This window comes from Bos taurus, chromosome 25 (assembly GCF_002263795.3).
Source record: "Bos taurus isolate L1 Dominette 01449 registration number 42190680 breed Hereford chromosome 25, ARS-UCD2.0, whole genome shotgun sequence".
Classification (NCBI taxonomy): Eukaryota; Metazoa; Chordata; class Mammalia; order Artiodactyla; family Bovidae; genus Bos; species Bos taurus.
This window is the reverse complement of record NC_037352.1, coordinates 2,218,720-2,233,491: the sequence shown is the minus strand read 5'-3', so window position 1 is coordinate 2,233,491 and position 14,772 is coordinate 2,218,720. Positions and strand designations below refer to the sequence as shown.

Genomic DNA, 14,772 nt, shown 5'->3' with positions numbered 1-14,772 from the left:
TCCTGTGTTGCACACGTGCATTTTGAAAGCACGTGTGTGCATGTGTGTCTCTTATAACCATGCCCCTGCCCTCCATGATAATGTGCCGCCCGTGTGCCCTCGGGCAAGTGCCCTCATCCCCTCCTTGTCCAATCTGGCAGCCAATACTTCCTCCAACTCCCACCCTAGGTACTGCATCCTGGAGTCTTGGCCAGACAAACCCTGCTTTTGGGCTCACACCCTGGCAGTCTGCAGTGAGAATGAAGCCTCCTAATTGGCAGCATTAGCAGAAGAAGTGCCTGGCGCTGGGCTGGGGCAGGAACACAAGCCCCTTTGTGCCTCCTCTGGGCCCCTTCCTCCAGCAGCTGTACCTGCCGGGGTCCTAGGCCTCCTGCGTCTCCGCCTCCCCAGGAGGATCCAGGGCCCCGGGAGGGCTTCTCTGCCTGCTGCAGCTGGCTGGCCCTGCCCTTCCCCAGAGGCATCATGGGGCTGGAGGACTCTGGGGGCGAATGTGGAGCTCTGGAGGTCAGGTGAGGGCCTCACCTTTGCCACAGCAGTCAGGGGGACCTGAGCCCTAAGGAGCCTGTCCAGGGGGACCAGTGCAGGCCCAGAAGGAGGGGCCAGCTTCTGGACAAGGCTGCTCTCTGCTCCATGTGTGCTGAGTTGCCCGGTCGTGTCCGACTTTTCACGACCCCGTGGACTGTAGCCCACAAGGCTCCTCTCTCCATGGGATTCTCCAGGCAAGAATTCTGGAGTGGGTTGCCATGCCCTCCTCCAGCGGACCTTCTTGACTCAGGGATCGAAGCCATGTCTGTATCTTCTGCATTGCAGGCGGGTTCTTTACCGCTGAGCCTGTAGGGAAACCCAAAAGGGTAATAACACTTGTTTATTGGCAATGGCATTGACATTTCATGAACTTTTCAAATCTCACATTATTCTTCTGAATTTTTACTAATCATTTAAAATGTAAAATGTATTCTTAGCTCACGGATTGTGTAAGATGCGATGGCAGGCGGAACTTGGCCTGCGGATCACAGTGTGCTGACCCCTGACCCTGGGTCATGATGTAAGTAAGGGAGGTGGCAGCTAGACAGGGCCTCCACTCTGACACCAAGGCCCCCGCACTACCATCCCGATAAAGCCGGAGTCCCCGGTTCCTGGAAGCCAGCTCTTCCCCAGTGAAACTGGCACATGCCAGGCCACTATCTGTGCCCCTTCTCCTTGTCATCACGTGGGGGTTCTGGACCTTGAACTGGGTTCTACACGAGGCAGGAGCCCTGGGCCCCACGAAGCTCTGCAGGCAGCTACCCTGAAGCACCCCTGTGAGGCTGACCCTGTTTGGTCAACTGGGAAGGGCTCTAGGACACCTCCCCCACCTCTGAAGTCAAGGTCAAGTGCAAGGGCCCAGAAGAGAGACCCAGAGGTCAGAGTAAAATACCTGTCATTGTCTCCGTGTATTTATGTAGGCTGCGGGGCCAAAACAATAAACACAGCATATCCGGGAGCCTCCCCACTGGATGGCTCTGGGGATTCCCCCAGAAGACCCCCCCACCAGCTCCTTCCTGCTCCCTGCTGACCCCTTGACTCCTTCCTCCTGGAGGGGGGCCCACATGGCCCAGGAGGGTATAAAAGGCCCAGTGGCGGACATCCAGGTACCAAAAGACAGACTCCGCAGGCCAGGTAAGGCCCCGCCCCCACCATGCTTGGGCCCACGAGGTCAGGGGAGGCCCCTCTCTGAGATCGTAGGCCTGTGCTATTCTCCCCAGGAGCCCTTGAATCTCCAGCCAGAAGCCATGCTGCTGTGGCTGACCCTCGCCCTCCTGTGGAGCCCCACCTGCTGGGCACAGCGTAAGTCTGGCTGGGGGTCCCCCCAGCCCACCCCCCTGGAGGCCCCCTTCACCCCTCCCTCTGTCCAGGGCTGGGGTCTGGGCCAGCCCTTGTCACAGACGGACTCTGCTCTCAGGCCTGTCCCCTCGTCTGAGGGGCTGTGTCCTCCTCTGGGTAGAAACAGCCAACACGTCACCGTGTGCTTATTTTTTTCTCTTCCCCACCTGGTTCTTTCATCTAATAGAGAAGTATGGGCCTGGAGGAGGTACCTATTTCAGTACCTCTAGAGACTTCCAAAACGATATCACCGGGATTCGAGTGTTCATAGGTCCTCTGGGCCTAATCAAGAGGTGAGTTGAGCAGGGCCCGGGAGCCCCTCACTGCGTCCCAGCCCCTGCCCCAGTCTCAGGAACCTGGGGAGGGGGCTGGTCCCTCCTCCCAGCACCCTCACTGGGGTCCTGATGTCTCCTGAGTCAGCTGAGGTCTGTCCCTCTTCCTCTGCTGTTTCCTCCCCTGCACCCCAGCCCTGTCCCCTCCCCTATCCTCCTGCAAGTCCGGCCTCTGCTTCCTGGGATGACCGAAAGGGAGGGGTGCTTCTCCCCACTGTCGCCTTTCAACCCCAACTCAGCTCAACCAGAAATGGTCTCTCAGTTTGAGAATGCCTATGGGAAAGCAGTTCTGCCCAGGTTAGGGTCAAAGAGAAAAGGAAAGAGGACCACTGATTGAACACTAGAAGTGTAGAGGCAGCAAGCCCAGGGTCTTCCCCTAATGGTTAAATGGGGGCTTTGCTCCAGGCCTGGGGTAGATATTTGCTCTGCATTTTCAGGGTCCCAGGGACCTGGGGAGAAGGAATGGGCCTGAGCAGCAGACACCATGGGGGCCAGAGTGTGGGCAGGGCCAGAGTGTGGGCGGGGCCAGTGAGGAGGGGACACTCTGGGATGGACACTGAGGTGGGGGAAGGTCACAGAGACGGGTCACCTGCTCCTGGGGCCCCCACCTGGTCTAGTGCAGTGACTGGGGCTCCAAATGCTGGGCCGGGGGTCAGGTCCCTACTCTGAGCCAGGAGACCAGCTGTACCTCCTGAGGATCACGGTGACTGGGCACCTTGGGGAGCTCTCCTGATGGAAGATCTCAGTGACTGCTCCCCCAAATCAGTCCCACTTTGCAGATGAGCAAACTGAGCCCCGGAGAGGCTGGTCAACAAGCCCCAAATCACGGAGCCTGAAAGTGGCAGAGCAGGTGCTGAGACCAGGAAGCCTGACTCAGGCACCAAAGTCAGGAGCTCAGGGATTTATGTGCAGTGATAGGCTGTCCTTGCTGGGCATAGAGGGGTGGTGTTTACAGGACTGGGGATTTGCGGGTTACCCAGACCCTGGACCTTCAAAGCTCGCCCTTTCTTCCAGTATCCAGGTGAGGTTTGGCTCCTCCTGGAGTGAGAAATATGGAGCCCCAGGTGGGACACCTCAGGAAGTCATTCTGCTGCCCGAAGAACACATTACAGGAATCTACGGCTCCTATAAGAATTTCCTCCGCCACTTGGTCATATACACGGACCGAGGGAGGTTGTTCCCATTTGGGAAGGAAGATGGCAACACCTTTATTGCTTTCCCTGATGAAAGTGACAAGGTGCTCATCGGAGTCTGTGGCCACTACAAGCTTCTGGGCATTACCAGCATTGGCTTTGAATGGGGTTATCCTTCATTCTTAAACAAATAGCACCGCAACCAAAGAGAAATGACCGTTCCTGAATTTCCAGGTCTGAGCTGTGGGTTACCCTGCCAAGGCCATCTGGTTGGTGGTGGGCACAAGGCAGCAGGGACCTGACTGCAGCCCTGAATCAGAATCCACCAATAAATCCAGCTTCTGCAGCTACAGTGGGTCCAGGGTGCTCCTTGGCCGGGGATGCGAACAAAGCCTTCTGAGTTTGTGGGGACGAGGCCTGTGGGGCGGAGCTCACTGAGCAGAGCTGCAGTAGGAGGCAGGAGGGGGTCCAACACCCCAGGGCTGGGTGATTCTGACAGAAAGCAGGGCCTGCCCATGCAGACCCCACCGGATCCCATAATCTCTGAGGATTCGGGGCTCCCAGAGGCCCCACCCTGGCTCTCTGCTGCAAGGCCATCCAGGGAGCCTGAGCTGTCCAGGCTCAATTCCAGGATTCTCTGAGTGTACAGGGACTTGGGGAAGCCACTCAATCATTCATTCACCCATTCACTCACTCAGCATACAGTTGCTAAGGCCTAGGCCACAGATGGATCCTTGGACACCAGAGAAATGAAGAGCCCAGGGATCAGCCAGGGGTTCTCCATGAGAAGTGGATACAGAAGCTGATGGAGGCAGCTGGCTGTTGCAACTGCATTGATAGTAACAGGTCTAGCGCCCTGTGCTCAGGCATAAGCCCAGTGGTGGGTGTGCTTCAGGGAAGCCTTCTCAGAGGGGGCACTATCTGAGCTAAGTATGAAGGCTGAGTGAGAGCTGGCCAGGTGGGGTTAAGGGAGGGAGGCCTCCAGGCCAAGAGATCAACACGGAAATGGCCAGAGCCAGGCATCCCCAGGACCCCACTTCTTGAAAGGGGGCATCTGTTACAGCCTGAAGGGAAAGGAAAGCAGCCCCCAGGCCTGGCACATTCTCTCAACACCTCCATCAGACTGCAGCAGCCTGCCCCTCAGCCACAGTGCAGAGGCCGCCCTGTACCCCCCTCAGCTCTCTGCCCGACAGCCCTAGAAGGACAGGACCTCTGCTTCCCCGCTTGCAGAAGGAGACAGCGCAGGCCCAGAGGACACAGAGGCTCAGCCTGTCACACGGCACGAGTGGCGGAGTCGGGATTCGGGGGGAGGAGGTCTGGCTGCAAAGTCTGGGCTCAGATCCCCAGACCAGCGAAGGTTTCCAGAGGGATCCTCCTCTCTTGCGGGAGATCCTCACCGACATGTTCCTCTTCTCTAATTTTAAATTTAAATGCCTGTTGAGGATCACTTGGGGTTCTCTGGTAGCTCAGATGGTAAAGAATCTTGCCTACAATGTGGGAGACCCGGGTTTGAATCCTGGGTCAGGAAGATCCCCTGGTGAAGGGCATGGTATCCCACTCCAGTATTCTTGCCTGGAGAATCCCATGGACAGAGGAGCCTGGCAGGCTACAGTCCACACCGGAGGGTCACTTTGTGGTCTTAACCTGGAGTCTGTGGGGAAAATGCAGGAATCCGTGAACTCAGATGTGGAGGAAAGCTCCAATGTTTTCGTCGTCTTCTATGGAAATTTCATCTTTCCTTTGGTATAAAGGGTACTTCAGACCACTCTTTCACATCACCTGTGACCTTGTCATGTAAATTACAGTCCTCCCAGATAGCTTGAATTTCACATTCAGCATGACTTCTAAATTCTGGCTGTTTGCAGATTTGCCTTTCTGGGTTTTTTTTTTTTCTTTTTGTATTTTGGCCAGGCCTCAAGGCTTGAAGGTTGGTCCCCCGACCAGGGATCGAACCCAGACCTTCATAGTGAAATCCCAGTCACTAGGCCACCAGGGAACTCCCAGATCTGTCTCTTCCTGAAGCAGTAATAAAGTCATAGGGGTTCACAGGACGCTTGTGAGGCACGCGTAGACAAGTGTATCTGCAGCTGCTTTTCAGGACACTCCCTTCTTTCTGGTCAGGGAAGGCAGAAGGAAGGATCCAGAAAAGGCAGCAAGACTCACAGTGGAGCTTCTCCAGCCTTAGGTGTGGCGGAGGGGACTCTCCAGCTTTGTCTTCACGGCTTCCTGGGGTCCTGTTTGCTAAGGGCTTAGCCGGCTGGCAGCTCTTCTGCGTCCCCTCCCCCGCAGGCGGGCTTCCCCCTTGTCCCGGGGGGGGGGGGGGGGGGGTGGAGTGGATGACAGCTGTCCTCCGGTGCGGTGCCCTGGGAAGGTGGATTGGATTGTGCTGAGATCTGCATGTACCCCTTAGCTGGGGGACGTTTGCAAAAACCAGGGACAGGGAAAGGGTGCTGGGAAGAGGCCTAGGAGCAGGGCGCCTGGAGCTCAGCGGGGTCTCTGCGGATCCAGGGTGATGGCATGTGGCAATTGTGGTCGGGCTCAGGTCTTGTCCCCAAGATCCTTCTGGCCTTGGCCACTATCTCCCCAAAGCTCCTTGGGCAAGGTGATCAACCTCTCCCAGGCTGTTCTTTCAGATACTGTGGGAAAAAAGCAGTGATGTGATGTCACCAGGGTTCAGACATCTGGTCTGGAGGCCTGATCCGAGTGACACCTTATTCCAAGTCTATGGAAGGGGCAGGGGTTTAGATTTGTAATTTACACAGGAAATCTACCAAGAGCTCAGGCAACTCCACCCAAGTGAGGGAAGGGTGGGACCCTGTCTCCACTTTCTCTGCAGCCAGCCTCTGCTGGGCCGTTGTTTCTGTCTCCCCTTGGGGCTCACCTTGGGCAGAACCTGCCTGAATACTTCCTCCCCACGAACCCCTCGGCTTTGTGCATCTTGGGTGTTTCAGAACAAACATCAGTCCTGGAGTAGGGAGGAGGGTGCTAGGGTAGGGAGGGGCGGCCGGTGAGTCTGCATCCCTCCCAGCGTCCGGCTGGGGTTTGGGGCACACTGGAGCCCGCGGACAGGAGCCCCCAGCAGCCTGGACTGGAGTCCCCGCAGTGGACACGCTTAGAGGCGTTGCCTGGCAGCCGCGTCCTGAACCCGCGCTGCGATACCAGCAGGGGCGCCAGCCGCCGCCGGGTACCGCGCGCGCCCGCCTCCCAGCCGCCACTCGGGTTGGTCGGCCGGCTGCCTGTACCCGCTCCTCTGCCTTTCGGGAATCAGCTTCAGGTGGGGATTGGGCCCCAAGAAGCCGTCCGCGCAGTCGGCCTGCCGTGGTGACCGGGGAGCCGACGACACGCCCAGGGAAGCAGGACCTAGTGAGGCCTAGTCCCAGATCCGCCCCCCGCGCGGGGCTTCCTCGCAGTCAGGTGGGCTCTGACCACCCGTCGGGACCGGAGACCAAGTGACCCCGGGCTGGTACCAGTTGGCAAGTGCCGGGAGCCAGCGTGAGGAACTCCGCCCTTGGCAAAGGTCATGAGGAAGGAGGCTCGGCATACGCAAAGGCGGGATCGAGCCTTAGGAGTCCTCCTGGAAATTCTCGAGCATCTACCCCCAAAACCAGAGTCTGCCTACTTTACTGCTTTGTGCTCTCACCTACACCTCTGACTTTACGGGGGGCTGTCCCCCACCGCCTCTCTCTGAAAAAGAGTTAACTTACAACTCCAGTTAATAAAGTTTCTGGGTGTGCCAAGGGTGTTTCAACCTACGACTGAAGCGACGTAGCAGCAGCAGCAGCAGCCTGCCTGAATAGGTTCTTCCGGCCACATATGATTGTTCAGAGCCTCCCAACTGTGAGAGGCATGAAATGTTCTAAACTGTCTAAATACAGATTCCTTTGAGCAGTTAAAAGATTGATTAAAAATCGTATTGGTGAAGGATTTTTCACTTGTTGGGCCAATGTTTGCTGCTAAGTTTCCATATCCCTTACCTACTGTGTCCCTGGCAGAGTATTGATTAATATAATTGATGCATAGGAATGTAAGTAGTAGCTTTAATGTTTGAAACCTTGGACCCTTGACTTAATAATTTTTCTTGTTATAGCCCACCACACCTTTGCCCTATAGGAATGCAACTTTATCTAATGCTTTCAGAGGGTGGCGCCTGACTTTAGAAAAATCACCTTTAGAGAAAAATAAGTTTTCTGAAGAAAGGATCTTAAAATGTTAACAGGCCTCCGGGCCAGAAGATGATGTAAATCACCTAAACTTTTGCATATGATAAGTTTGCAGGAAGAAAGCCTGGCTTACTGCTGACTCTACCCCTTCCCCCATTATCCTCTATGCAAAACTTAAGGTATAAAAACTACTTTGGAAAATAAAGTGCGGGCCTTGTTCACCGCAACTTGGTCTCCCCATGTCGTTCTTTCTCTCACCTTCTGGCTGAATTTCCATCTGGGGCGTGGAGGCTCGTCAAGCCCACTAATTTTGCCTGGGCTTCTAAGATCTGACCGGGGAGGCCTTAGTGTCTCCTCTCCTTTGGGAGAACGGGAAGACGCCTGTGGCCTAGTAGGTGACGTAAATTCCTTATTTTGGAATTTTATTAGCTTTCCACATAAACCAAGTTATTCAGCCTCTTTTCTCCACTGAATTTTCTCACTGAGCTATCCTTATTTAACCACTCTCTATATCTTTAATTCTATCATATCCTGATCGCTGAAGCCGTCTCCCCTTCGAAACCCCTGCTTCCACTGGGGCTGGACCCCAGTAGGCAAGGCCAGAGAGACGCTGAGTGCCCACACTGAATAAAGGTCCTGCACTCAGGTGTGCATGCCTGGTTCTTGTTCCCGAGGGCAGTGGCTCCAGGGGCCTCCAGGCTCCCTGGGCCTGGGTGCTGGCCACCAGCTGGCGCACCGTCTGAGCCTCGCATGTGGATCACCAGAGATGCTGAGGACCCGGGCGGCGTCTCCACCACGCGTGACTCTGTGGGACAGGGCTCAGCCTGGAGGATGCCTCGGTGTTTGCTGTGGGAACCACGAAGGAATCCCTGAGAACCGGCTCCCAAACGTGGCTGGACTGTGCCTGTTCGTGCGCTTCGCAATGAACCCCCACAACGGCCCCCCACCTAGTTGGCACCCTGCCCCCCCATGCCTCCGCCCCGGCTTCTGACTCTCCTCCACATCCTCCTCTTCTCCTGCCTTCCCCAGACTAAGGCAGGGCCTGCTGTAAACATCAGTCCTCTCTTCCAGCAACCTCCTTCCAGCAACCTTCCATCCTGACCCTCGTTTCCCCAACCAGGAGACACTGGCAGGCGACCCCCTCCCAGCTGTCAGCTCCAGGGAAGGTGGGTGCCGGAGTCCAGCTCCAGCAGCCAGGGATTCAACCTGAAGGGGTGAGCGGTGTCGGCGAGAAAATGAGGCAGCCTCTCAGTTTTCTTGGACTGCCTGTTTATTTCAAGCTTTTATACTTTTACAAAAGCATTAGGTCGGAGGTTTGATGTTTTCAGTTCCCACTGACCCAGATTTGTTGTCTCCATAAATCATTGTTGCCCTTCAAAAGGAGTTCCTTCCTCAGTGATTCTCTTATCTACTTTTTCTCATGTGTCCTTGGTGAATACACCGTAACTCATGCTAATGTCTGGCCTGCATACCACATTCCTCAGTTTATTTCTTATCTTTCTAAATCCTGTTTGCCCCTAGTATCCTAAGCTCACTATTTCTTAGAAAGGGCTTCTACCTAATAATATCTCTAAAGTCCCTAATTTCTATAAGCTATAGTAGAATATGTTAACATTACAGCATCCCTTAAATCTTTAGCTTCTAACTATTTTAATTATTCCTAAGCCCTAAATTCAGCAAACTCCTTTGCCATAAACACTTTCCTCACAAATAGGCTTCAGATAGCAATCCCTCCCATGGTCTCAAGCTGCGGCCTGTGTGCTCACTCTGGAACACTTTTTTGTAAAAGTCCTTGAACAAATGTCAGTGATTAACTTTATGAATTATTCTTTGAGCACAGCTGCAGAAGGCTTTATGCCTTCTCATGCTTCTCTCAAAAACGATAAGCACCTTAATATTCCTTTTCAGTCAACTCAGCCGAGGAGAGGAAAAGACAAGTCAGAATTACAAGGCCTAACTCCTTCATCCCGGGACCATGCCTGCAGAATGAGGAGAGGGGGCTGGGGCCATGCCTCCATTTTGTCAATAATGCCTAACGTGGGTCCTGACAGGTGGGCACCAGAAAAGGGGTCCAGTCTCCTCAGGACTGAAACAGATGTCCCTTTTAGCAAGTCAGGGGCAAGGAATTAATTCTGCAACAGAAAGGAGCCAGTTCCCAAGTGCTGCTGGTGGAAGCTACTCCTGTGGAAGAGCTTTGTGTGTGTGTGAGCATTTATTCCTGCAGTAAGGGAGGGAGGGAGGGATGGATGGAAGGAAGACTAGCATTGATCCTGAACCCCCATGCGGTCAGGCCTAATGCCCAGGGGTTTCACAAGTGTGATCTCATTTAATCCTCACAGCACCTCTCAGAGGGGTATTCCTCTCCTATCTTCAGGAGAGTTGGTGTGCTTGACCCAGTGAGCTGTGGGATTTAAACTCCCCACCTCTCTGCCCCACATTCAGATGTCCGTCCAGGGTCCATCTGGTGCCCTTTGGGGAGAGATGTCCCTTCCTGTGTCCCCGCAGCCCTCATGCCCACGTGCTGCAAACTCCCATGGCCCAGGGCTCCCTGCAGGGTTCCTGCTGCTGCTCTGGGAACTCGGGGCCAAGATGCCCGAGGCCTTTGGCAGAGCCAGCCTGGTGCCCGTGAGCTCCTTCTCAGCGGTCCTAGAAAGTTCAGAGACCAGGCATGTGCCACACCTGAGCCCTGGGGTCCAGGCTGAGGGACGGGCGGCTTATCCTGGGCTTGGCTCCTGCCCCTCATCTGGTCCGTGGTCAGACGTCAGCCTCGTGGCCTTTGGAACATTCCAGGGCCTCTAACCCCTTCCTTACCCACATCCCAGCTGAGCCATGCAGGGTCCTTGAGTATGTGCTGTGAGCTGTTTCTCCTCCACAGCACTGACCAGTGCAGCGCCCGGCTCCTGCCCTGTCCTGTCCCTGGACTGTGGCCCTCGTCCTGGGCCACCAGACACCCGTCAGGGCGCAGGGGCCGGCCAGCCCCGGGGCCTTGAGAGACATTCAGCCCTGCAGCCAGGAGTGGGCAGCCAGGGGCCAAGAGGAGCTGCTGGAGGCAGGGCTCCCTCCGCCCCCCAGAAGACCCCCCACAGGCCCCAAGAGAACCCTCTTGGTCTGTTTTCCAGGCCGGGGCTGGGGTGGATTCTATAAGCACAAGTGTCAGTCTTCCGAATCCTCTGCAAACACCCCCGGAAGCTGTGGAGAAAGAGGACAAAAGGGCTGGAGTCTGGGTCCTGGCCAAGGTTGGGCTGCAGGGTCTGAGGTTCGGGCTCCTTCCTCCTCACTCACTGTTGACACAGCAGGAGGCGGGGTGGGAGTGGAGGGAGCCTGGGAGCTGAGCGATTTCTGCTGTCTGCTGCCGGCAAGAGTGTGGGGTCTGAGGGACACACATAGAGACACACACACACATACACACACAGGCACAGACTCACAGATACACACACAGAGACATACACACACACAGAGACACACAGACACAGACACATACATACAGAGACACACACACACAGACACACACAGATACACACAGACACAGACACACACACAGATACACACAGACACAGACACACACACAGAGGCACACACACACAGAAACACACACACATACACAGACACACACAGACACACACAGACTCACAGAGACACTCACACGGACACAGACTCACAGAGACACACTCACAGACACACACAGAGATATGCAGACACACACAGACTCACACGCACAGACAGACACACAGATGTAAACTACACACACAGACACACACACAGATGTGCACTACACACACACACAGACACACACACATACACAGACACACACACATACATAGACACACACACAAAGACACACACAGAGACACACACAAAGAGACACACACACAGAGACACACACAGACAAATACACACACAGACACACAGAGACACACAGAAACACACACAGAGACACACACACACAGAGACACACACACACAGACACACACAGAGACAAATACACACACAGACACACAGAGACACACAGAAATACACACACAGACACACACACAGACATGCACTCCACATGGGGTGTTTGGCTACGGTGATGACCAGCTGTCCCAGTGTTGGGGCCAGTGTGAGGAAAGCAAGAGGGACTCCATCTTGAAGCCTGTCATTGGTCTTAAAGACAGGATGTGGACTGGGCCTGAGCCCTGCCCAAGAGTGAGAAAACCGTTGCTGGTGAAAACCAGGTCTGCTGGAGACTTCTCTCGCTACACACAGCAGAGATTGCTGTTGAGGTCAGGCTGCCCCTGTTAGATTAACCATGGAGACATCCCCCCTTGATGCATAATCATTGTTCCTCTCCTTTAAACTTAACTGTTTGTTCTCCTAGTACCCACTTGTTGTAGAACTCCATCATATACAACAGAGAGGTTGCTAACATGTAACTGTCACGCAGTGGGGGGTATAAAACTGGGCCTCTCAGAAACATCAGGGTGCTTGTTGGGAACTGACTCCCCTTGGACCTGCTGGTGTAATAAACTGTATTTCACTGTCTGAGTGTCCTTTGAGGTGTGTTTTGCGACTCTGGGTTCCACAACACCAGGACTCATGACGCACCAGAGTCACTGTGAGCCTTGGGCCTCAAGTGCCTGGATGTCTCCTTCAAAGCCCCCATTTTTTTTTTTTTTTTTTTTTTTTGCTTGTTTGAGCTTCTGTTTTTGGCTGTGTTGCACAGCTTGTGAGATCTTAGTCCCTCAACCAAAGCTTGAGCCTGCTCTTGGCCGTAAAAGTGCTGAGTCCTAACCACTGGACCACCAGGGAACTCCCAAATCCATTTGAGATTCACCGTCTTCTGATTCACCACCAAGGCTCCCGAATTGCAAATCTCACCAGGAGGGTGAATCTGGGCGCCATCACTCGGGGTTCACAGGGCCCCAGGTAAGAGAAAGGCCAGCAGCTGCAGCAGAGGCACAAGAGGCAATGACGCTGCTTGAGGGAGACCTGCCAGGGTTCGCCCACCCTGTCTGTATAGGTCGTGGGTGCAGACACCAGGCGGGTGTGGCCCTGTGCGGTGTGATTCCCCGCTCACAGTCCTGACCTGGTCACCTTGGCCCAGGGAGGTCCACAGTATGGAAACAAGGGACCCTGACTCACAGCCCTCCCTGCCTCAGGGGTGGGGTGGGCAGGGGGTCCTGCTCGGGAGCCGTGAACAGGTGTCCTGGGCTGGGGTCAGGGGCTGGTGAAGATAGGTAGCAATGAGAATCGGAGCATCGGCTCAGCTTCCTGCGCACACAGGCCCCTGGCCCTGTATCCTGGCCTGTGCTCGGCTGTGCATCCAGGGCCCCGGGTGGAGACCCCCCATCACACTCACTGATGACAACCTCCTGGTCAATAAAGCACAGCTGCTCGCAACCACGCAAATCAATCAATCAATCAGGACAGAGGTGGGGCAGACGCAGGTGCTGGGGGCGAGGTGAGGAGCCTGTGGCCACCCTCCACCTACCCCGTCCACCCAAGGAAGCTGTAACCCCAAGGGCGCCCAACTGGGGGGTAAGGGGGCCCCGCCCTCCTGCCCCTCAGGGCTGTCCCCAGCTGATGTGCGGTGGCCACGGTCCTCGGGGGCCCCTTGGTCTCCCACAGTCTTCCTGGCCTCCCTGGAGGGGCTGCACCCTGGAGGGCTGGGCCAGTGGAGACGGGGCCCAGCCTCGCACATCAGATCTGTCTCCTCCTCTGTTGCTCCTCCCATGTCTCCTACATGCGGGCTCCTGGCCTGGACCCTTGGCTGGAACTCCAGGGCTGGGCCTTCCCAGAGGCTGCAAGTCCCCGAGGGCCCCTAGGAAACCAGACAGATGGCGGGGCGGGGAGGGGCGGGGAGGGGGTGGGGGGTGTCACCCTCCTGGTCTTAAAGGCCAGGAGTGCAAGGACAGGGCGAGTCGCAGTTCTCCTTCCGGGCAGAGGGGCCCCACCCGCACTGAGGGGCTTCCGGGTCTCCTCCTTGATTCTTTCTCCTGCCCCCTCCCCAGCAGGCGTGCTGCACCTCAGGCTGGGCCTTGGCTGGCAGCCCTATCCTGGACATCCAGGAAGTTCCCCGGAGGATGAGAGAAGCGGGAGACCCAGGCCCCACAGGAGAGCAGAGTAGGGGTGGGGCAGGGGTGGAGGGTCCCCTCGGGGTCAGCAGATCCGGCAGCAGAAGCAGCAGGAGGCCGCCCAGCCCCACGGCCCCTCCTGCAGACCCTGCTCAGGGGTCGGCGGTGCCTGGGGACAGCTGGTGGGCCCCTCACTGATGACACCCGGCCCGCCCCTCACCCCAGTCCTCTCGGGCTCCTGTCCTGCCTTTCCAGGGAGATGGCCGAGAGGAGGCTGGGGAGAGCAGGCTCATCTGAGGCCACCCCCTCCTAGGAGCCAAGGTTGGCGGAGCTGGTCCGGCCTCCCTGGAGCAGACATGGAGCCACACCATCCTGCAGGCAGCTCGTCACCCCTGTGTCTGGGAGACCCGGGCTCCAGTCACACATGAGCTGTACCTCAGAATAATTAAATAGCAGAGGAAACTTACTCTTTACAGACAATTTGCAGCTAATTAGTGGAAAAGGCAATGGCACCCTACTCCAGTACTCTTGCCTGGAAAATCCCATGGATGGAGGAGCCTGGTGGCCTGGAAAATCCCATGGATGGAGGAGCCTGGTGGGCTACAGTCCATGGGGTCGCTAAGAGTGGGACACGACTGAGCGACTTCACTTTCCCTTTTCACTTTCATGCATTGGAGAAGGAAATGGCAACCCACTCCAGTGTTCTTGCCTGGAGAATCCCAGGGACGGGGGAGCCTGGTGGGCTGCCATCTATGGGGTTGCACAGAGTTGGACACGACTGCTGCCATCTATGGGGTTGCACAGAGTTGGACACGACTGACGCGACTTAGCAGCAGCAGCAGTGGAGAAGGAGTCGTAGAATATCACCATGGTGCAATTGAATAAATAAGTTGATCTTTGCAATGATGTCCAGCAACTGCCTCCATCACCAAGAGATGAGCAAGCGTCACAGACCTCCTGATAGAAGACACACCTGGGACTCTGAAGTATCTTGTCCAGAAAAATTGATTTGTATTTGCTCAAGCCTCTGGATACAGATATCAATTAGCAGGAAACACAGAGGCAGGAAAATAAGTTAGAGTCCCACAGGATGGGTTACGAACTGAAAGTTGGGCTCCCTCCAAATCTGTATGTTACAGCCCTGCCCCAGCAGGATGGGAGTTGGGCAATGGGGCCTTGGGAAGTCCTTATGTGAGATGAGGGCCTTAGTGTGGGGCCCTCGCAATGGAAT

At 55.7% G+C, this 14,772-nt stretch overlaps 1 protein-coding gene across 1 annotated transcript; it reads left to right on the top strand.

The window, feature by feature from the left end:
- The first annotated feature begins 1,628 nt into the window (after positions 1-1,628).
- ZG16B (zymogen granule protein 16B) lies at positions 1,629-3,680 on the top strand. Its single transcript, XM_059881515.1, has 3 exons — positions 1,629-1,827; positions 2,051-2,156; positions 3,210-3,680. Exons 1-3 carry the CDS (start codon positions 1,773-1,775, stop codon positions 3,520-3,522), a joined length of 474 nt encoding a protein of 157 aa, XP_059737498.1. The 5' UTR covers positions 1,629-1,772; the 3' UTR covers positions 3,523-3,680.
- Positions 3,681-14,772: the final 11,092 nt, after the last annotated feature.

Bases quoted from the DNA above. Each gene is read 5' to 3' on its own strand.
- ZG16B (XM_059881515.1), top strand. From the start codon at position 1,773: ATGCTGCTGTGGCTGACCCTCGCCCTCCTGTGGAGCCCCACCTGCTGG. The intron at 1,828-2,050 runs GTAAGTCTGGCT...TTCATCTAATAG, and splicing joins CCCCACCTGCTGGGCACAGC to AGAAGTATGGGCCTGGAGGA. The intron at 2,157-3,209 runs GTGAGTTGAGCA...CCTTTCTTCCAG, and splicing joins CCTCTGGGCCTAATCAAGAG to TATCCAGGTGAGGTTTGGCT.